General features: G+C 59.4%; 5 protein-coding genes across 5 annotated transcripts; all 5 read right to left on the reverse strand.

The window, feature by feature from the left end:
- Positions 1-823: 823 nt before the first annotated feature.
- Positions 824-7020, reverse strand: LOC140262485 (all-trans-retinol 13,14-reductase-like). The gene is made up of 11 exons (XM_072356874.1): positions 6840-7020; positions 6211-6393; positions 5777-6006; positions 4858-5053; positions 4418-4615; positions 4204-4329; positions 3817-3955; positions 3631-3740; positions 2940-3106; positions 2666-2825; positions 824-984 (listed from the first exon to the last, which is right to left on the reverse strand). The coding sequence occupies exons 1-11, from the start codon at positions 7012-7014 to the stop codon at positions 824-826; spliced, it is 1845 nt and encodes a 614-aa protein (XP_072212975.1). The 5' UTR covers positions 7015-7020.
- Positions 7021-8336: 1316 nt separating this feature from the next.
- LOC140262459 (pancreatic polypeptide) lies at positions 8337-9430 on the reverse strand. Its single transcript, XM_072356803.1, has 2 exons — positions 9252-9430; positions 8337-8400 (listed from the first exon to the last, which is right to left on the reverse strand). The coding sequence occupies exons 1-2, from the start codon at positions 9428-9430 to the stop codon at positions 8337-8339; spliced, it is 243 nt and encodes an 80-aa protein (XP_072212904.1).
- A 1702-nt stretch (positions 9431-11132) lies between these two features.
- Positions 11133-12556, reverse strand: LOC140262428 (peptide YY-like). The gene is made up of 3 exons (XM_072356767.1): positions 12215-12556; positions 11283-11354; positions 11133-11175 (listed from the first exon to the last, which is right to left on the reverse strand). Exons 1-3 carry the CDS (start codon positions 12382-12384, stop codon positions 11145-11147), a joined length of 273 nt encoding a protein of 90 aa, XP_072212868.1. The 5' UTR covers positions 12385-12556; the 3' UTR covers positions 11133-11144.
- A 2703-nt stretch (positions 12557-15259) lies between these two features.
- TMEM101 (transmembrane protein 101) lies at positions 15260-16190 on the reverse strand. The gene is given in 5 exon segments (XM_072356643.1): positions 15260-15703; positions 15778-15887; positions 15890-15923; positions 16013-16090; positions 16092-16190. Coding segments are annotated over 5 exon segments (597 nt in total). The 5' UTR covers positions 16158-16190; the 3' UTR covers positions 15260-15394.
- A 1421-nt stretch (positions 16191-17611) lies between these two features.
- On the reverse strand, positions 17612-23161 carry LSM12 (LSM12 homolog). The gene is given in 6 exon segments (XM_072356602.1): positions 17612-18684; positions 18807-18933; positions 19144-19253; positions 20968-21101; positions 23010-23057; positions 23060-23161. Coding segments are annotated over 6 exon segments (582 nt in total). The 5' UTR covers positions 23130-23161; the 3' UTR covers positions 17612-18591.
- Between the last annotated feature and the right edge of the window lie 34 nt (positions 23162-23195).

The following is a 23195-nucleotide window of genomic DNA, read 5'->3' on the forward strand; positions in this document are numbered from 1 at the left end:
TGTCTCATCCCATCCCCATCCCATCCCACTCTATCCCATCCCACCTTATCCTCTCATATTCCATCCTATCCCATCCAGTTGTATCCCATCCCCATCCTATCCCGTTCCCATCCCATCCTACATCCTATCCTATCCCGTCCCCATCCCATCCCACCCTATATCCTTTTTAATCCCATCCCATTCAAGACCATCCCATCCCATCCTATATCCTATTCTGTCCCCACCTCATCCTATCCCCATCCCCATCCCATCCCATTGCATTCAATTGTATCCCATCCCATCCTTATCCCCATCCCCATCCTATCCCCATTCCTATCCCACCCTACATCTTTATTCTATCCCCCCCATCTCATCCCACCCCTCCCCATCCCATCCTATATCTTATTCTGTCCCCACCCTATCCCATCCCATCCCATCCCATCCCATCCCATCCCATCCCATCCCATCCCATCCCATCCCATCCTATCCTATCCTATCCTATCCTATCCTATCCTATCCTATCCTATCCTATCCTATCCTATCCTATCCTATCCTATCCTATCCTATTCTATCCCATCCCATCCTATCCTATCCTATCCTATCCTATCCTATCCTATCCTATCCTATCCTATCCTATCCTATCCTATCCTATCCTATCCTATCCCATCCCATCCCATCCCATCCCATCCCATCCCATCCCATCCCATCCCATTGTATGCCATCTCATCCCATCCCATCCCATCCCATCCTATCCCATCCTATCCTATCCTATCCCATCCCATCTGATCCCCATCCCCCCCACCTCACCTTACCCCTCTCCCCCCACCACTCTCAGCTCCCCCCATCACTGTGCTGCACTCCCTGCTCTCACCCCACGCATTGCTGCCTTCTCCCTCCTCTTGAGCCGCAGCAGATCCACGTACAGCACACGGCCCAGCACGGCGGAGGTGCAGAGCAGAGCCCCATGAACAGCCCCTGCCAGCCCACAGCTGAACACGTCCTGCCCTGGGGACGAGACCTGGATGTGACATGGCCACTGCCATGGGGACGTGGGGACACAGCCACTGCTATGGGGATATGGTCACTGCCATGGGGGTATGGTCACTGCTATGGGGATATGGCCACTGCCATGGGGGTATGGTCACTGCTATGGGGATATGGCCACTGCTATGGGGATATGGTCACTGCTATGGGGGTATGGCCACTGCTATGGGGATATGGTCACTGCTATGGGAATATGGACACTGCCATGGGGGTATGGCCACTGCCATGGGGATATAGCCACTGCTATGGGGATATGGTCACTGCTATGGGGGTATGGCCATTGCTATGGGGATATGGTCACTGCTATGGGAATATGGTCACTGCTATGGGGGTATGGCCACTGCTATGGGGATATGGTCACTGCTATGCAGATATGGTCACTGCCATGGGGACGTGGGGACACAGCCACTGCCATGGGGATATGGCCACTGCTATGGGGATATAGCCACTGCTATGGGGGTATGGCCACTGCTATGGGGATATGGCCACTGCTATGGGGGTATGGCCACTGCTATGGGGGTATGGCCACTGCCATGGGGATATAGCCACTGCTATGGGGATATGGCCACTGCTATAGGGATATGGCCACTGCTATGGGGGTATAGCCACTGCCATGGGGATATGGCCACTACTATGGGGGTATGGTCACTGCTATGGGGATATGGTCACTGCTATGGGAATATGGACACTGCCATGGGGATATGGTCACTGCTATGGGGGTATGGCCACTACTATGGGGATATGGCCACTGCTATGGGGATATGGTCACTGCTATGCAGATATGGTCACTGCCATGGGGACGTGGGGACACAGCCACTGCTATGGGGATATGGCCACTGCTATGGGGATATAGCCACTGCTATGGGGGTATGGCCACTGCTATGGGGGTATGGCCACTGCCATGGGGATATGGCCACTACTATGGGGGTATGGTCACTGCTATGGGGATATGGTCACTGCTATGGGAATATGGACACTGCCATGGGGATATGGTCACTGCTATGGGGGTATGGCCACTGCTATGGGGGTATGGCCACTACTATGGGGATATGGCCACTACTATGGGGATATGGTCACTGCTATGCAGATATGGTCACTGCCATGGGGACGTGGGGACACAGCCACTGCTATGGGGATATGGCCACTGCCATGGGGATATGGCCACTGCTATGGGGGTATGGCCACTGCCATGGGGATATAGCCACTGCTATGGGGATATGGCCACTGCTATAGGGATATGGGGATATGGGGATATGGACACCCTATGGGGACACCCCAGGTGTAGGGAGAGCCTGGCTGGAGCTGAGCATGGAAAGATTGGGACATGGGATATGGGGACAGGGGGACACGGAGAGAGAGAGGGGGTGTGTGGGGACATGGGGACACAGGGATGTGGGGGTACATGGCCATGGAGTAGTGGCAATGTGGAGACATGGAGACACAGGGATGTGAGGATGGGACATGGAGACATGAGGGTATGGGAATGGGAGGACATGGGGACATGGGGACAAAGACATGGGGACACACAGACATGGGGACGTGGAGAAACAAGACCAGACCTGTGGATACAGGGACACGGGGACGCAGGGATGTGGGCACACGGGGACCCACGGGGGACACGGGAGGTGTGACGGCCTCGTACCCGTCAGGTAGAGGTTCCTCACGGGGGTGTCCGCCCTCATGGCCGCCACCACGTCGGGGCTGAAGCGCCGCAGGTCGTGCTCTGCTCCGTACATCTCCCCGCGCGGCGCCGCCAGGTAATGCGCGTTACTGAGCGGTGATGCCGCCTCTACGAACTCCACCTGCACGGCCGGACAGGGTTGGGAGTAGGGGGGTGGGGGGGGAAAGAAGAGGGTCCCGGCCCCCTCCAGCCCCATAGCAGGTAACCCGCCCCACGGAGCGCCCCGCGCCGTCACCTTGTCGCGGAGGTGGGGGAAGCGCAGCAGCGCACGCTGCAGGAGCCGCTGGGCGATGTCGGTCTTGTAGTGCAGGTAGGAGTCCCCGCGGTGCCTGGGGCGAGTGCCGGCCCAGCCCTCGAACCACTCGTAGCGTGCCATGGTCAGGATGGTCATACACGAGCGGCCTGAGGGGGGGGACAAGGGGGGAGATGGGCCCTGAAACCCGCTGGGAACTCGGTACCCGCTGTAGGGCATCCTGGATGTCAGCACCGGTGCCCACCCCATAAGCTCAACCATTGCCATGACCATGGTCCTGATAGTGGGACCCATCCATCCCCCCTCAAGTGCCCACCCTGTACCTACAGCCATTGGGACGGCCTGGGTTGGATCACACGGATGTCACCCCCAGTGCCCACCCCATAGCCCCAACCATTGGGATGACCTTGGTTGCCATCATAGGGATGTCACCCCTACTGCTGCCCACCCCATAACTGCAGCCATTGGGATGATCTCGGTTTCCATTGTAGGGATGTCACCCCCAGTGTCCATCCTGTCACCCAGCCCTTCAGATGAGCCCAGTCTTCATCATAGGGGTGCTGCCCTCAGTGCCCACCCCATCACCCCACCCTTGGGATGAGGGCGGTGCTGAGCTGCCATGTGGATGGGGTCTGGGGTCTGGAGGGGCACAGTGAGGACCCCCCCACCCCACCTGGGTGCCTCTCCTCATAGGTGGGGTCCTTGGCAGCAGGGAAGGTGATGAACATCATGGCCAGGTTCTCAGGGACGTCCTCAGAGCTCAGGGCAGCGTATCTGCTCATCCTACAGGAACAGCACGTGTCCCCATCCATGTCCCCATCCCCGTCCCCATCCCTGTCCCACCCTGGGGTTCCCTTACATGGCATCCAGGTCATTGTGGGGGTAGATCCAGAAGTTGGTGGCCGGCAGTTCCAGCTCGGCCGCGCTGCCCCGCAGCCCCACAAACACCAGGAAGGATCCCATCCCGTGCTGCACCATGGCCAGGCGGGAGCGGATGGCTGCGGGGACAGGGGGGGGGCATTGGGGACAGTGGCACCGTGTCCTATGGAGAGGGGTGGTGGGGACACAGGGGGCACCATGGACACCAGGGGTGCTGGGGACACCGGGAATACCAGAGGCATTGGGGACACCAGGGACATTGGGGACACTATGAGCACTGGGGACACCGGGGGGCATTGGGGACACTACAGACCCAGGGGACAGCAGTCACACTGGTGGGGGTCGGTGGGTCGGTGGGCTCACACACCGGGCTGTGCACGCAGCGGGGCCGGCAGCAGCTTGTTGAAGGTGTTGAAGATCCCAGCATCGGAGATGACAACGTGGGCCCTGATCTCCACCTCCTCCTTCTCTCCTCCCTTCTGCACGGCCACCCCTGCGGCACATCGCCTTGTCGCCCACCCCCACTTTATCACCGCCCACCCCCACGCTGTCCCAGCCCGGCCCCCGCTCCATGCGCTCACCCACAGCGGTGCCATCGGGGGACACGAGGATGCGTGTGACAGCAGCCCGCACCAGCACGGCCCCCCCGGCTCTCTCGATGAGGGGCACGGTGTGAAAGGCGATCTCACTGGCCCCCCCCCGCGGGTACCAGGCGCCGCGCTGGTAGTGGTGAACCATCAGCACATTGACCAGGAAGCTGGAGTCCTGCGGGGCAGTGCCTGGGGATGGGGGGGGGGGGGGCTGAGACAGCCCTCTGCCATTGCAACACAGCCCACCCGACCACCATCAGCCCTCCTCCTGCCGCAGCACTGTCTCAGCAGCCCCCTCCCTGCTGCTGCAGCCCCCTCCCCATCACAATAGCCTCCTCCCCATCCCACACCCTATCACTATATCCCCCTCCCCACTGCTACAGCCCACTCTCCATCATGGCAGCCCCCTCCCCAGCGCGGTGCCCACTGACCATAGAAGAGGTAGCTGAGCAGGGCACGCAGGTCCTGGTTGGTTGTCAGCTGGGACACGGCCTGGCTGTGGCTGGTGGCCGCCATGCGGAAGATGGGTGACATCCAATGCAGCAGCCCGCTGCGCACCAATAGAGTGGCCAGCCAACGGGGCACCATCTTCAGCAGAGCCAGCAGGGCCACGTGCCTGGAGGCCAACTGCACCAACATGGCTCCGTGTCACCCCAAGGCCAACACAGCCCCAGCACGGCCTGCTTTGTCCCCACCAACCAGCCACGTCCCACCCATGGCCCCAACACTTACATCCCAACCACCTGTGTCCCATCCATATGTCCCCCCATGGCCACCACCCATGGCCCCCGTGTCCCCATCTTCCATGTCCCAGCCAACCCCACCACCCATGGCCCCACTTCTCATGTCTCCCTATGGCCACCACCCATGTCCCCCATAAGCCACTACCTACGTCCCTGTCCCCAACACCAACATCCCCACAACTCATATCACCACCACCCACATCCCCACCATCCATGTCTCCCTATGGCCACCACCCATATCCCAACCTCACATGTCCTAATCAACCCCCCCACCCATGTCTTAACCACCCACATCCCCCCACATCCACAACCCACGGCCCCTGTGCCCCACCACCCATGTCCCCCCATGGCCACCACCATGTTCCCATCACCCACATCCCCCATGGCCACCACCATTGCTTCCCACGTCCCCCCATGGCCACCATCCAACCCCACCACTCATGTCCCCCATATCTCTACCATCCATATCATCCCCATGCCCCCCCCCATGTCCCATCCACCTCTATCCCCATACCCACCCATGACCCCCCACTTTACCCCCATCCCACCCCAAACACCCACAGACCCCACCTCCCCCATCACCCCTTGCTGCCCCCCCAGCGCCCACCTTGGACAGCCTCATGAACTCCCTGATGGCCTCTTTCTCCTCGGGGAACTGCTCCTCCAATGCAGCAACGAAGGCAGTTTTGCCTGCACGGAGCTGATAGCAACGTGTGCCCAGAGCCACCTCGTCATAGGGGTCGGGCAGGCGCTGCCAGCACAGCTGCCCATCCGTCAGCTGGTCCAGCAGCAGGCGCAGCATGCTGCCCTCGTGCATCTGCCCCACGTAGTGGATGCCTGCATGCACCGGGAGGGCAGGGCATGCACCGTGTTCTGCACGCATACGGTGTGCGCCGCGTGCATGCACACATATGGCGTGCACATGGTACACACTGCATGCACACACACTGCAGGCACGCGGCATGCACATTGCATACGTCATGCCTTTGCACTGCAGGTTGCATGCATGGCTGCATCGCCGCATGCACAGCTGCTGCTTACCCACATCAAACTCACTGCCCCGCTCCTGGAAGGTGTGACAGCAGCCCCCTGCCTGGTCATGCTGCTCCAGCACCAGCACACGTTTGCCCACCTTGGCCAGGATGCACGCAGCTGCCAGACCCCCGATACCGCTGCCAATCACCACAGCATCCAAATCCTGCGGCACTCGTGCAGCACTGAACCCTGTGCATGGAGAGGGGAGCACGGTGCTGCTTGTGCTGCTTGCACGCACCCCTGCAGCAGGCAATGCACCCACACAGCGTGCAGCGTGCACCTGTGGCATGCACAGCACACAACAGTGCAGCATGCGCTTGTCCAGCTTGCTGCATGCACCCACGCTGTGTGCAATGTGCAGCCGTGCAGCACATCCATGCTATATGCAGTATGTGCACAAGATGCCCCTGTGCAGCATGCACGCAGTGCAGATCCATGCAGCGTGCAATGCACACCCGTGCAGCTCACAGCCACACACCGCCCTGTGCTCATGGGTGTGCTCACACGCATTGCACCTGCACGGAGCAGAGCAGGCAGCTGCATTGCATGAGCCTGCAGGGGTGGTTGGGTGCATGGGGATGCACACACACACACACACACACACACACACACACACACACACACACACAACTCACCCCTTCTCAGCACCTTGTCACGGGCACGTGGGTCCATCACCAACGGCCGGGGGGGTCCGGATGGTGGGTGTGCAAAGGGGTTCCCAGCAGAGCCCAGCAGGCGCCGCACCAGCAGCCCCAGCAGCAGCACGGCCAGGCACGGAGGCAGCAGCAGCAGCAGCAATGCAGCCCACATGGCTGCAACGGGACGGCACTGCAGCACCTCGGGGATGGGGCGGTGTGGATGCAAAGCTCCTCTTGGCCCCCCCCTTGGCCGTCGGAGCGGGGGCTTAGGGGGCAGAGCGGCTTATCCCCGCAGCAGCTTACAGACACGGCAGCTTACGGCCGCCCGGCTGGCAGCCAGCAGTTTGCACCCCCGTGGGGCAGCATCCCCTTCCTCCCCCCCCCCCACATTGTGCTGCTGGGATGCAGAGCAGCGTGCATGGATGGTGTGTGTGTGTGTGTGTGTGTGTGTGTGTGTGTGATAGGCGTGTTGCTGTGCAAAGGGGGATGCACGGAGCTGGGCGTGCATGGCTCTGAGCGTGCAAATTGTGCAAGCACGCGAGCTCACGCCCTCACACCCAGCGCAGCTCCGCCGCCTGCAGCTCTGCTGACCCCTCCTGGCTGCAAAGGGAAGGGCACTGCACACGCGTGTGCACACACACACACACACACACACACACACAAACTGACCCCCCCCCCAGCCCCACAACCCCCCTCTGTGCACCAATATGGGGCCAAAGAGCCATTGTCAGGGGTTAAAGCATTGCGGTCTGCTGGGGGGGGGGACACGTGGTGACATGGGGACACACGTTGGGGGGGGGGGGGGGGGGGGGCAGAAGGGACACGGGTGGCACCGAGCCCACTCTGTGCTGTTTGGGGACACGGGAGCTGCTTCCCTTCTCTTTCCCTTTAAGAAGAGGCATAAAGGAGCCACAAAGGGGGGGATGCAGGGAGATTGGGGTGGGGGGGACGGGGGGACCCCCGGGTGTGCCCCCACGGTGGGGCGGGGGGGATGCAGAGATGCAGCACAGAGCCCCCCCCAACCCCCCCATGTCCTCCCATAGCATCCCCAGCAGCGCCCCTGAGGGTCATTAATTGCTAATTAGCTAATTACAGGCTGGGGTCCTCAAGGGCGGCATTGCAATGTAGGGAGGGGGAACAGGGATGAGGGTAAGAGCCCAACACGGTGGGGTCAGGTGGGGAAACTGAGGCAGGGTCTGTTCATGCGCAGTGCTCCCTACCGCCCCCTGGTGGACGCTCAGTGCAAGGCTGCGTGTGCAAGGTGCAATGCTGTGTGCAAGGTGCAATGCTGTGTGCAAGGTGCAATGCTGAGCACAGAGCAATGCCCGGCATGCACAGTGCACAACCCCCAGTGCCCCCAGCACCAGGCAGAGGCAGGAGGTGGCTGCAATGGGGTTTATTATTGAGGGGGCAGAGCAGTGTGATGGGGGGCTGTGGGTGTTGCAGCCCCCCCTGATCACTGATGAGCTCCATAGTCAGTGCTGTGCATGGTGCTCAGCACCCAGCTGCACCCATGGGCTCCTCGCACAGCACCCGGCTGCTGGACCGCCGGCCGTACCTGCAACGGGGAGCACAATGCAAGGGAGCTGTGCATTGCAAAGGGGAAGGCATTGCAAGGGGGAAGGTGTTGCAAAGGCGAAGGCGTTGCAACAAGGAAGGTATTGCAAGGGGGAAGGCGTTGCAAGGAGGAAGGCGTTGCAAGGAGGAAGGCGTTGCAACAAGGAAGTGCAATCAGGAGCTTGCAAGAGTGGGAGAGCCCTTTGCAGCAGGGAGTGTGTTGCAGCAGGAGCTGCATTGCAACAGGGATGGGTTGCAGCGCAAAATGAACTGGGGTTGCAAAAGGGGGGCAGCTGCAAGAGGAAAGTGCACTGCAACAGGAGGTGCATTGCAGCGGGGGCAGCGTGCTGCAATGAGGAAGGCAATGCAGCAAGGATCTGGGTGCAGAGGCCAAGCGGGTTGCAAGAACGGAGCGCAATGCAGGAGGGAGAGCATTGCAGCAAGTGCAAGGAGTGCAGGTTGCAAGAAGGAGAGGATTGCAATGGGGAGTGCGCTACGAGGGTGAGCAATTTGCTATGGGAGAACTGCAAGAGGGAGTGTGTTGCAATGGAGGGGGGGGGGGTTGTTGCAAATGGGAGTGCACTGCAATGAGGAGTGCACTGCAATGGGGAATGCACTGCAATGGGGAACGCATTGCAATGGGGAATGCATTGCAATGGGGAATGCATTGCAATGGGAGTGCATTGCAATGGGGAATGCATTGCAATGGGGAATGCATTGCAATGGGAGTGCATTGCAATGGGGAGTGCATTGCAATGGGGAATGCATTGCAATGGGAGTGCATTGCAATGGGGAATGCATTGCAATGGGAGTGCATTGCAATGGGGAATGCCTTGCAGCCCTGCTGCTCACCGGTGCCGTGTGACCACATTGAGGTACTGCTGCAGGTCGTTGTAGAAGCGGATGAGGTCCTCCACGGGAGCATCATCCCCGGGGTAGGTGGGCTGCGAGGGGCCGGCGTTGCTTTGGGATGCATTGAGCAGCAGGAGGCTGCAGGCCAGCAGCAGCAGCGAGGCCCAGCGGGGCGGCATGGCTGCAGTGCAGCAGTGCAGCGTCAGCTCACCCCGTGCACATAAAGGTGCATCCAAACCCCGCTCACAGCCCCATAAGCAGCCCCAGATCTGCCCCATGGCACCACCCGGGCGCTGCTCACCTGGTCTCTCTGGGTTGTGGCAATGGGACAAGATGGCAGCGCTGGTGGCAGCTCCTGATCCCTCGGTGGCTCTGTCCCCTCTGTGCTGTGCTGCCCTTATATCCCCCCCCTGGGCTCTGTGTCCTGCTGATGTCACCCCGGTGTTGCCAGGGTGGGGGGGGGGGGGAAAGGAAAGAGAGAAGGGATGGAGGGGGCTGGGGTGGGGATAGGGACAGCTGGCCCCTCACAGTGCCCTGGTTAATGTTTGACTCTAGGGATGGGGGCACATGGGGGGGGTGAGGGGGGGGCTGCTGCCCTCAGAGCTGCTCTGTGCCAGGGATGGACAGAAGGACAACAGAGCGGGGATGGATGGATGGGGGAGCAGCCATGGGAGGTGGGGGGACAGATGGCAGCGGGATGGGGGGACAGCGGAGGGGCAGGAGGTGAATGGCTGCAGGCAGCGTGGGGGGGCAGCAGCCTGAACCCCCCCTGGTGGCTGTGAGTGGAGATGGGGTCATCCCCCTTGGCCAGAGTGGGGGGTTGGAAGGGTTTGGGGTGGGGGGGCTCAGAGGGGATGGGGGACCCCCAGCCCAGCCCAGACACAGCTCAGACAGCTCAGACACAGCTCAGACACAGCCCCCAATGGATGCAGCCCCCAATGGATGCAGCCCCCAGTGGACGCAGCCCCCCCAGGGACCCCACAACACAGCACATGTGGTGCAGCCAACACCTGGTGCACCCCAGGACCCACAGCACTGCCCCCCCCCAGCACCAGCCCACAGCACCATAGCAGTGCAGCCCAATGCCTGCACCCCCCAACCCCCATCTCTGGGGACACCCCTCCTGCACTCCCCCCTGCTGCCCCCCAACAGCCCCCTCTGTGCCTCTCTCCATCCCTCCATCCTCCGCATCCCTCCATCATCCCCTCCTGCATCCCTCCCACCCCCCTTTTCCATCCCTTTTTCCACCCTCTCCCTCCCTCCTTCCCTGCACCCCACACTCCCATCCCCTCCTGCATCCTCCCATCCGCCCCCTCCATCCTCTCCACCCCCCACATCCCCTTTTCCATCCCTTTCCCCTCTTCCCCCCATCCATCCCTACCCCCATCCACCCCTCCCACCCCCCCAGTTTCTCTGCCATCCAAACCCACACCCCCACAATCCCCCCATCCCCCCTTTTTCCACCCCTCCATCCCTTTTACCACCCTCCCCCTCCCCACTGCACCCCACACCCCCATCCCCACCTGAGACCCCCCCCCCTACATCCCCCATCCTCTCCTCCATCCCCCCCCCCCCCATCCCCTCCATCCCTTTCACCTCCCCCCATCCATCCCTACAGCCCCCCCCCCATCAACACACACACCCACATCGGTGCCCACATGGTGCTCTTTATTACTGCTGGCAGCAGTCAGTGTGTGTGGGGGGCACATAGGACCCCCCCCCCCTAACAAATGGGATCCATGTGTGTGTATGTGTGCCCCCCATCATCCCCCATGGGACACCCCCCGGCACTCGGGGTCCCTCCATGCAGCGCTTCACTGATGGTGCACAACATGGGGAGCTGGGGACGGTTTGTGGGGTGGGGGGGGGTGGGGTTAAATAGGGGGGGGGTCGTCACCACGTGGAGTCGTCGTCGATGTTGGACCTGTGGGGACAGCGGGGTTATGTGTGGGGACACAGATTGGGGGTGGGGGGGGGGTCGGTGTATGGGGTGTGGGGGGGTCGGTGTATGGGGTGGGGGGTGATGCTCACCATAGTGCACCACTGCGGGGACCCACCGGCTGCACTGAGACTGCAGGCACCGAGCTGCTGCGCTTCCCGTACCTGCAGGGACGTGCAAAGGGCTGCACGTGGGTGTGCAAATGGCAACAGGGGGTGGTGCGAGCAGGAGCTGATGGGTGTGTGTGCAAATGGGAGCGTGCGGGTGTGCAAATGGGAGTGCATGGATGTGCAAATGGGAGTTATGGATGTGCAAATGGGAGTGTATGGATGTGCAAATGGGAGTGCATGGATGTGCAAATGGGAGTTACAGATGTGCAAATGGGAGTGCATGGATGTGCAAATGGGAGTGCATGGATGTGCAAATGGGAGTGTATGGATGTGCAAATGGGAGTGCATGGATGTGCACATGGGAGTGCATGGATGTGCAAATGGGAGTGTATGGATGTGCAAATGGGAGTGCATGGATGTGCAAATGGGAGTGTATGGATGTGCAAATGGGAGTGCATGGATGTGCAAATGGGAGTGTATGGATGTGCAAATGGGAGTGCATGGATGTGCAAATGGGAGTGCATGGATGTGCAAATGGGAGCATGCAAGCACGCAAGGGGGAGCATGCAGGTGTGCAAATGGGAGCTCACAGGTGTGTAAGTGAGAGCACACGTGCATGCAATTGTGAGCGTGCAGACATGCAAATGGGAGCTCGTGGGTGTGCAAAGGCGAGCACGTGAGGGGGAACAGTGGGTGTGCAAACGGGAGATGGGAGTGTGTGCTTGTGGGAGTGCAAATGGGGGGCTGTGAGCGTGCAACGGGGAGCACACAAGCACGAAGGGGCGAGCAAACGGGAGCACAAGGCAAACGGCAGCTCACGGGCGTGCAGAGGGGAGGGCGCCGTTGTGCAAGCGGGCGTGCAAGCAACACGGGTGCAAGCAACACGCGGGTGTGAGCGTGCAAACGGCGCTCACCGCTGCCGTGTGACCAGGTTGATGTAGTGGCGCAGCGCAGAGAAGTACTGGGCCAACTCCTCGGGGGATGCGGCGTCTCCGGGGGTCTCGGGTTTGGGGGGATAAGCGGCCGCGCAGAGCAGCGCGCACAGCGCCAAGGCGGTCAGCACCACGCGAGGGGACAGCGGCATCTGGTTTGGGGGGGGGGGGGTCGTATAGGGGGTGGGGGGGGGTCAGAGCGGTGCCCACCCGACTCGAAGCCGCTCTGGGGGTCTGTGCTGCTCCCACCCCCTCAGAGGGGCGCTCCGAGGCGGGTGTATCCCAACACAAATGGGATGCACACGCCCTGAAGGGGGTCCCACTCAAAGGCCCCCCTACCACCTCCCCCCCCCCCCCCCACTAAAAGGGACCCCTCCCCAAAGGGGACATCGCCCCTAAAAGGGACATACCCCAAAGGGAACCCTCTGCCTAAAGGGAACCTCCCAAAACGGGACCCCTCCCAAAAGGGACCCCCCCACACACACACACCTAACAAGGAACCTGCCCAAAAGGGACCCCCCCCCCATAAAGGGAATCCCATCAAAAGGGACCCTCCCCAAAAGGGACATCCCCCAAAGGAGACCCCCTCTCCCAAAAGGGACCCCCCCCTTAAAAGGGACCCCCCCACAAACGGGACCCCCCTCAAAAGAGACCCCTCCCAAAAGGGGACACCCCCCCCCAAAAGGGACACCACTTTAAAAGGAACACCCCCCAAAGCAGACCCCACTCCCAAAAGGGACCCCACAAAGGGAACCCCTCCCCTAAACGGGATGTCCCCCCAAGGAGACATCTCCCCATCCCATAGACCTCCCCCCCTCAACATCCCCATCCCCATGGGGACCCCACCATCCCCATTACCCCCCCCCCCCCCATACTCACAGTGCCAGGCAATGGGGTGACAGCACAGGGGACAGCCGGCTGCTTTGCCCTCCCTGCTCTTATAGCCTCCGGGGGGGCCACGGCTCCTCCCCCCCCCCCCCTCCTCCCTCCTTCGGTTGTGACCGACCCACAGCACCGAGCAGCACGGAGCCCCCCCCCCCCAGCTCTGCAGCACTGCTGTGCCCCCAGTGTAGGGCAATGAAAGGGGAAGGGGGGGGGGGGGTCACACAGAGATGGGGCATAAAGCTGGTGGGGGGACACATGGAGGTGGCACGGGGACAGCATGGGGACATGGCATATACGTGGCCATATACATGGCACATATATGGCACAGATGTGGCATATACATGGCATATACGTGGCCACATACATGGCACATATATGGCACAGATGTGGCACATATATGGCATATACATGGCATATACATGGCCATATACATGGCACATATATGGCCATATACATGGCATATATATGGCACAGATGTGGCACATATATGGCATATACATGGCATATATACATGGCACATATATGGCACAGATGTGGCACGTATATGGTATATACATGGCATATACATGCCATATACATGGCCATATACATGGCACATATATGGCATATATACATGGCATATACATGGCATATACATGGCCATATACATGGCACATACATGGCATATATACATGGCATATATACATGGCCATATACATGGCACATATATGGCACATACATGGCATATACACATGGCACATATATGGCATATATACATGGCATATACATGGCACATACATGGCATATATACATGGCACATACATGGCATATATACATGGTATATATACATGGCACATACATGGCACATACGTGACAGACACACACTGCATCACTGCCACCCCCTCCCCATGATGGATGAGCTGCCCTTTCTGCTCCATCTCCCCCCCATCCCCGTGTTAATTCATTATAGATTTGCCATTAACAAGCAATCAATCACCCAGCCCTGCTGCTGTGGGGGAAACTGAGGCACTGAGGTGCCCATATGGGATGTGATGCACAACATGGGGGTCAATAGAGCCAAATAGAGCCACCTATAGAGGGGGGTGGGGCTGCAATGCTGGGTGAGCACAGGGAGCTGCACGCCTGGCAGGGGGGGGACGCGGTCGTGCTGCTGTGACCCGGCCAAGCAGCAGCGTGGGGGCACAGCTGGTGCCATTGCCACCATGGGGGTCCCTGCCCCACGGCTCTATGCGGCTCAATGAGCAGCACGCAGCTCCTCAGTGTCACACGGCTGTGCAGTGCGGGATGGGATCGACCCCCCCCATCTCTGTCACCTTTCACGTCCCAGCTGGCGAGGGGGGGGGGGGGGAATCGGATCGATGCGGCTGCGTGCCCCCCCCCCACCCTTAGGGGGCTCAATGAGTGCCCACCGTCCCCATAAGGACGGGGGAGAGCAGCAGCGCCGCCCCCAGCCCGCACCAACAACCAACACTCACATCCCGGAGCAGAGCCCCCCCCCCTGCTGGTCCCAAGGCTTTATGTGCCCCCCCCCAGCAGCAGAGGGATGATGGTGGGGGGATGGAGGTGATGTTTCTGCTCTGCTTCCCCCAGCTGACGGCAAACAGCCGCTTTCCAAAGGTCACAGGACGGCTCCGGCAATGGGGGCAGCGTGACAAGGGGACGGGATGGGATGTGGGGAACATCCCCCCCCCCCAGTGCAGGGACAGCAAACAGGGCTCTGCCGCTTCCCTGCCCTTTATGGCCCTGCTCTTTCCGCCGGAGACCCATTAAGGGCCCCCATTAAGGGCCCCGCAGCCCCTTATCAGCCCTTATCAGCCCGGCAGTGCCTGTTTGCTCGGCCCCACGCGCTTCCGATGTGCTGACAGGGACGGTGGGGACAGCGAGGACACGGCCCCCACCCCACTATGCCCACTATGGCAGCCAGAACCCCATCAGCACACAGCATCCCCCCCACCTTGGGGAGGGGGACACCCCATTGCAGTGCATGGAGCCCCATCTATGAGGCAACAGAGCAAAAGGATTTCTCCTTCCTCTGGTACAAAGATGGGGGGGGGATGGGATTTCAGGCCTGTTGGGAGCCCCCCCCCCCCCTCTTGCCCCTCCGGCAACCCCAAGCGGGCGCATCGCACAGCCACCACCTCGTCCTATGAGCAAATATTTACAGATTTAGATTAAAAAAAACAAAACAAAAATCATCATCATCGTAATAAATAAAAGAATCCTTCCCATCCCAGAAACCCCAAAGCAGCCGCTGCCTGCACCGCCTGCAGTCCCCGCTCAGCCATCGGTGGCCAGGATGACGACGGCCCCGAAGATGCCCACGTTCTGCCCAATCAGCTTCATCTGGTTCCAGAACTCGACCCTTCGCGCCTCGTGCCAGTAGCCGATATTCCCATCGATGAGGAGGATGGCGAGAGGCAACACAACGGCCAGGACCTGAGCTGCCACCCTCACGTAGTAACCGGAGAGGAAAGCCAAAGCCAAGAGGCCGTAGAGCACAAAGAGGAGCTGCAGGGTGAGCTCGCCGCCCAGGATGTGGTTCAGGTAGGCCAGGCGGTCCTCCTTGCTGTGCTGCAGGGAGTAGGCCTGTGGGAGAGGGGCTGTGGCCGTGCTATGGGCTCAATGCAACCCTCACCCCCCCCATGGAGCCCCCCATGTACCTGGCAGATGAGGTAGATGCCCAGGAAGACTTGCCCTGTGGATTGCAGGGAGCGGCTGCGTGGCTTCTGCCGGTACAACTCGCCTGCACCGCTGGCCAGGATGAGGAACCTCCAATGATGGCGATGGTCCGCGAGTACATCCGCACCTGTGGGGCCGGCGTCACTGCTGCGCCCCATAGAGACAGGGAAGGAGTCCCTGGGGGGGTATAAGTGGGTGTTGGGGGGGGGGTCTCACCTTCAGCCACTCTCCGTAGTGCACGTGGCCGCCGACGTGTGAGGCGTAAGTGGCCACAGCCAGTTGTAGGGCGGCCCCCGAGGGCGAACCAGCGGCGCTTCACCCCGAAGGACATGAAGCTGGCACACAGCACAGCCACCCCCATGTCCACATACAGGTACGGCCACCGGGATGTCAGGCTTCCTGGGAGGGGGGCACGGCAGCTCCAGCCCTGACAGCACCCCCCCTCTCCCATCCCCATATCTGCACATCCTGCCCCCTCCCAGGGTCCCATCAACCCCCCATTCCCTACATTACCCTTGTAGGCACCAGCTGCCCCAACACCCCCAGCCCACATTTAGCCCGGCCCCCTCAGTCCACACCCCTAACCCCTACGTCTGGAGCCCCCCTAACCATCATCCACAGCCCCACACCAATCGCGGCCTCTTCAGCCCCACGGCTCCGCCAACACCCTCCGCCCCACGTATCCCCCATACCCCAACCCCCAGCTGCCCCACATTTAACTTAGGCTCCTCCAGCTCCATCACAGCGACCCTCAGCCCCTCCTGCCCCACACCTGCCCCAGCGACTCCATTCCCATCCCAACCCTTCTGCTGCCCCACATACCCACTTAGTCTCCCTCAGGTGCCCCACACTTAACTCCAGATGCCCATAGCAAAGCTATTCTTCCTAGATGCCCTATACTTAACCCAGAGCCCCAGCTGCCCCACACCAGCGCCCCTCAGGACCCCCCAACTAACCCAAACTTAACCCAATCCCTCCCCTCCCATTTGCCTCGTACTTAACCCCAGCTTCCCATAGCGCCCCAATGCCCCACATACCCATTCCAGACCCCTTACTTACCCCAGCTGCCCCACAGCTGACCTTGCCTCCACCATCCCCAGTCACCCCTGGCTGCCCCACACTTGATCCCAGCGCCCACCATTAACCTCACACCACCCCAGACCCCTGACTTACCCCACTAGGCCGCAGCTGACCCACAATTAACCAGCCCTCCCCTACCCACAGTCACACAACCCCCCCCCCTCCCCCCCGGTCTCCCCCCCCGTCCCACCGCCGCTCATCTCACCCCCACCCTCCCCGCTCCCCGCACCGCCGCCCGTCGGCCCGCTCGGCGCACAGCAGCAGCCCGCTGAAGCAGTGCCAGAAGGGAAGCGGGTCAGCAGCACCCCCGCCCCCGCCCGTCAGCAGCCGCAGAGCCCGCCGCCTCCACCCGCGCCCCCGCCGCCATTTTGGGGAGGCCTAAAGCCGGAAGGCCTATAACCGAAGGCCTATAACCGGAAGGCTTAAAACCGGAAGGCCTAAAACCGGAAGGCCTAAAACCGGAAGGCCTAGTGGAAGAGCCGGAAGTCCCACCACCGGAAGTCAATGGGGAAGGGGCAGGACATCCGGCGCGGCCTAGTATCCCCTCACAAACCCACATCTCCACACGGCTGATGGTTAAAAAAATCTCGGGTTTTATTGTTTTTGTTTTTTTTTTTTATCTTTTTTTTTATTGTTTTTTTTTTTATTTTTTTGCTAAACAATACTAAAAAAATTTTTCCTTTTTTTTTTGTCTTTTTTTCTTTTTTTTTTAATCTTTTTGTTTGTTTTTTTTTTCCTCTTCTTAAACTCCAGAAGGCAAAGCTTGAATTAAACTCTTTTTTTTGAGCTATTTCTATTGGAAAATAAAAGAAAATAACCCAAAAAAAACCTAAAATAAAGGGGAGAAAATCATGGCAACAAAAAAAACACCCTGAAAAATGGGAAAAATGGGAAAAATTCAACAAAAAAAAAAGGGATTTCCAACCCTCTCCCCCCAAAAAATGGGAATGACCCAAATGGGGAATGAATTTGGGGTGAAAATGTGAAGTTTTGGGTATTTGGGGTGAAATTTGGGTGGTTTTTTTTGCCATGATCCCGAGAGAACGGCTGGAAATGGGCAACGTTTAAGGCCCATTTAATATATATCTTCATCTATAGCTTTAAAGGTAAGAAAAATAGGACTAATTCAAGCCTTGCCCTGTGCAAACTAAACTCAAAGGGGGCCGTGCTGCTGCAGGGCCCGGCTGGGGCTGCTGCTGCTGTGGCTTTATTTTTGGAGGGGATCTGAAGGGGGAATAAGGGGGGAGAAATGGGAGCTGCTCCCATGGGGGGGGGCGGGTTCTGAAGGGAAAAAGGGCTTGAAATGGGAGCTGCAGCCATTAAGGTGGGATCCGATGGGGGTTTGGGGAAGGAGGGACCCCCCCTTTTGGGGTAAGAAAGGGGGGTTTTGGGGTGTCCAAAAATAAAGGGAACCGAAGCGCGAGCAGCCGGTGGGGAAAGGAAAGAAACCATGGCGGACAAAACAAAGAAAGTCTGTTAGTCAAGTAATGCATGAGAGCTTTTAAATTATTCTCTTTTTTTTTCTTTTTTTTTTCTTTTTTTGTGTTTTTTTTTTCTCTTTTACGTTCGTGTTGTTGGGGTTTGTTTTTGTTTTGTTTCTTTGTTTCTTTGTTGGTTTCAAAGTCTAAAGGTTTGGAATCGACGAGCTGCACCCCACACCCCCCCCCACCCCCCCCTGTTCCCCAGGTAGGAGGACATCGGTTTGCCTGCAGGCCTCAGGACGACAGGGCGCTCTCCTTCTGTGTTTGCTGTGCTTGTGAACGCTGCATTACCTTTTGGCTTTCCACATCTCTAAAGTGTTTCTCGACCTGTGGGTGGGGGAGGGGCTCAGCACGGCCAGGAAGGGGTGGGGGTGACCCCCAAACCCCCCCCTTTCACCTCAATCCCCCCCCCCCCCTCCCCTTTTCACCCCTTGTTTTGCTGTACTCACTATTTTGCGTACATGCCCCAGCGCGCTGCCCTCTTTGCCTTTACAGTTCTCCACCTGGTAAGGGGGGGCGATGACAACTTCTTCCATCACAACTATGTTCTTCTCCTGCCATTTACAGTCCTTAATGCTGTGGGGGGGGGTGGGGCAAAAGGATCAGCTCAGCCGTGTTCCAACACCCCCCCCCAGCCCTATTCCACCACCCAACGCATCCCGCCAACCACCTGAACAATGCAGACCCCCCCCTCCCCTCCCCAGGCCACATTGGGGATACACAGCGACCCCAACCCCACAATGTCGGTGTTATGGGGGGGGGGGAGCAGGAGGAACAGAGACTCACGTCTTGTGGATGGTCTGGAAGAGCTGCTGTCCCTCCAGAGAGACCCCCGCGCTGATGGCGTATGCCTGGCTCAGCTTCTCCTCCTTCTCCATCCGTGCTTTGTTGGCGAGCTGGGGGGAGAGAGATGGGGTTTAAGCTGGGGGGGGGGGTGTTGCTGGGGTGGGCAGAGGCAAAACCCTAACCCACCTTCCATTTGTTCATGCAGTGCTCGACAACCTGAACAAGCCGAGACCAAACCAACCACACCATTAAGGCCCGTACAGTGGAGGGACGAGTAACTTCACCCCACAGCAGTTACTGCAGCCCAAAAAAAGGCCAACAACAAAGTCAGCTTTTTGGGAACAGCGACAGCAGCCCCTATGGCAGCACATGTGCAGGGAGGCCTCCGTTGGGGCTCACACTGACACAGCACAAGCAGCCCAACAGCAAGGAGCAGGGTGCCCAGCAGCAGCAAAAGGGCCAGGCTTCCCCTCAGCCCTCACATGGAGCCTCTCCCCCTCACCGTGCAGCACTGCAGACATTGAACACACGGCGCCTGCTGACAACGCTGCATCCCAAATGGCAGCACTGCCCCCTCTGCAAGCTTCCTCTGGGCACAAAGAGCCCAAACAACAGGACTCTGAGCCACAGCACTGACCACACAGCAAGGACCCATAGGGAAGGACCAGAGGGTTCCTCTCCTCATTTACCCCTGGCAGAACAGAGCTGGATGTGCACCGTGGCAGCCCCCAGCTGTACATCCAGCTTCCACAGCATCCTCTCAGCACTGGGACTGTTCCTCAGTGCCTCGTGTATGAATGAATGACTCACTGCCCCTGCCCCATTGGCATGAGTGACAAAACACGAGCAGACTCAACTGCTGCTGGGTCAGCCCCTGGCACCCCATTATCCCCATTATCCTCATCTCCATCTCAAGCAGGGCACCAAGAAGGGCTGGCCACGCTCTGTGCTGCAGTACCACCCCCCATCTGCTCCAGCACCGCCTGCACTGAGGGACATGGGGGGCACAGACCAAAAGTACAGCAGGGATTTTGATACCAGGAAGAGCTAAGAGAGAACATGCGAAGTGGTGCCCGCATCAGGTGCTGTCCACCTCCCAACCACGTCCCTGTGTGCAACGAGAAGGAAGAGCTGCATCTGTGTCACCTGAAATCTGTCAGTGTGTTCAACCAAGGCTGGGGGGGAACTGCCAGACACCACGTGCAGGGACACAGCTGGTGTCTGATAAGCTTCCAGGTGGGAAAAGGAGGAACCCCACAGACAGACCCTGCTCACATGGAGCCCCCCGAGGGTCCCACAACCTCCATCTCAAAGGTGTGGGCTCACCTTCCTGCGCCCTCCAATGATGATGCACAAGAAGCTGCTCCTCCAATCTCAGATAACATTGGGCTTCACCCCCAAATTCCCCCCCCAAAAACCATCAGGTTGTGCCAGAACTTCTGCTTATGAAGATGAGCAGCATCCCTGCAGACAGAGCACCGACCTCCCACAGCTTCTCCCTGCAGCTCCCATAGGAGCACAGGAAACAAGCTGAATGCCTTCAGCCAGCAGGCACTGCAAGAGTTCAAAGGGCGAGGAGCAGAGCCTGAGCTGTGCCCCTCCTCGAGGGAAAGCATTGGGCTGCCCTCTGTCATACAACTCACTGCAGCTCCTTGAACAGCCCCACAGCACAGAAGCTCCCAGAGACCCCAAACCCTGAGCAGAGCTGCACGGAGTCACAAACAACACAGGATGCAGTTCAAAGCCAACCCATCCCAGCACTGAGCTGACAGCACGGCTTCCCCCCCCAACCCACCCCCAGGCAGCCCCCAGTCGCCTTCTTACCTTGCTAACATTGAGTGAAGCTAAAGGAGGAGGGGTTTCCGTGCGGTCATTAATTATTTCCACTTCTGAAACGTACTGTAAGTTTACGAGCAGGATATCTGCGTGGTTGGGCTTCCCACTGGAAGAAGGGCATTCTAAAAGGGACAAAGCATTAAGGAAAACAAACCCAGACAGGGAGGTGCTGAGCACAGAAAAGCCAGCAGGTGATTTGCAGTCGGTTTGCCACCATCCTTACCCCAACCTGCACACCACAACCAAACTCTGCTTTGATTCACTTGATGCTGACGTGCTTTTGACTACAGCAGAGATGTTTCAGCCCAAAACTGCCATAGCCACATCGTGCACAAGCTGGGATACTGTGTGGTCTCCAAGAAACGAGCTCGGTTCTGACCTGAGATGCACTGAGCTCCCTTATACACAAACTGGTCTGGAAACGAACCCACCACCCTACCTTAAAGTCACACATTTCATCCCACAGCTGCTTCCCCTGGCAGACAGTAACTGATCCCCACAGCCCCACCAGGAGGGCAGGAGCTCCTCACCCTCCTAGTTTGTTGTGCTTGGTGCTGCAGCATGGCTGGGAAACCTGAGTGAGACAACAGTGCACCGCCACCCCCAGAAAACCTTTCTAGAACCAACACGAGTTCCTGAGCAATCTGTTCCCAGGGAGCTGCGCCGCAGGCCTTCACTGCTGCCTCCCATTGAACAGAAGCTTGTGGGGCTCAGCTCTCCTCGGCCCCGAGGTGCCACGAAGCCCTCGTGAGCAAATACAGTCCTGCATAGCAGAGAGCAGGAGGGATGTGGCACAAGAGGGATGTGAAGCTGGAAGGGACCCACAAGGAGCAGCGGGTCCAACTCCAGGTTCCACACAAGGACCACTAAGAAACTAAAGCTTAAGGCTGACAATGGAGGATGAGGCAGAACAGTCCCTGCCTGCAGACATGGCCCTCCTGCAGCTCCTGCCCTCTCTCACAGCTCCTGCCCTCTCTCACAGCTCCAGAACCAGCCCTGGGGCCACAGCATCACCTCAAACTCTCCTCCAGCCCCATTCAGCCCCATCAGCTCCAGCTCTGCCTTCCTGCGGTCCCTCTTAATGCTCTGCACCAGCCCTCAGCCTTCACATCACTGCCAGGTTAAAAAGATAAAGCACATCCTGGTGCACACACACACACTGATGGATTTGAAGGGCCGGGCATTACCCTCCCACCTTCCCCAGACAAGGGCAGCACCAAAGCTCCATCCCCATCCCAAAGCATTTCTCCTCCACCTCAGTAACAACAAGGGCTCCTCTGTACCCCCCATGTGCCCTTAGAAGGCTCCTCCTGCCCTGCAACCCCAAACAAGCCCTATCCCCAACCAGAGGCCTCCCCCTGTCCTCACAATCCCCCCCATAGCCCCCAGCAGGCTCCCCCACCTCCCCATGGCCACAACATGCTCTAAAACCCTCCAGAAGGACCCAAGTGATGCCCCCAAATCCCCCCCTGCATGGCTGTCCCCTCTCCAGAACCACCCATAACAACCCTGCATCCCCCCCCACCAAACTCCTTCACCCACTGCTCTATGGATCCCCTCTATCCACCCCTCACCCCCCTTCTCACACAGGACCCCATTAACCCCACCAACATCTCCTCCCTCAGTAACCCCCCCCCACACTCACACAGTGCCCTCCACAACCCCACAGCCCCCTCTCTCCCCCTCCATCCCCCCCATAGCCCCCCATACACACCGTTATACACTCCCAGCCCTCACACAACATCCCAACCCGGAACGGACCCCTCCCCACCCCCCCAGCATCCCCCAATACACCACAAGACCCCCATCACAGCCCCCCTCCCCCCCATCAACCCCCCATTACCAAACAGCCCCCCGTCCCACCTCACCCCCATTACAGCCCCTCACCCCCCATTACCCCACACATCTCCCTCCCCTCCCCCACCGCCCATCCACCATTTCCCCGCTGTGAGGCCTGGCCTCAGTGCCGCGGTTGTGGGGGGGGGGGGGGGCGGTTTTATCGGCCCCACGTCGGATGAACGGACGGATACTGAGCGCCAGCATCTTGCTGGGGTAATCGAAGGCGACCACCTCGCCTGCAGGCGCTGCTCCTGGCAGGTGCGGCACGACACCTGGCTGCCCACGCTGAAGCACTCGCCCGGCGCCGCCATTTTCTCTCAGCCCGCAGCGGCCGCCGCGGTTCGGCTCGGCCAAGGGGGGGGGGGGGGAGGGAGGCA

The sequence above is a fragment of the Excalfactoria chinensis genome, chromosome 24, assembly GCF_039878825.1.
Source record: "Excalfactoria chinensis isolate bCotChi1 chromosome 24, bCotChi1.hap2, whole genome shotgun sequence".
Taxonomy (NCBI): domain Eukaryota; kingdom Metazoa; phylum Chordata; class Aves; order Galliformes; family Phasianidae; genus Excalfactoria; species Excalfactoria chinensis.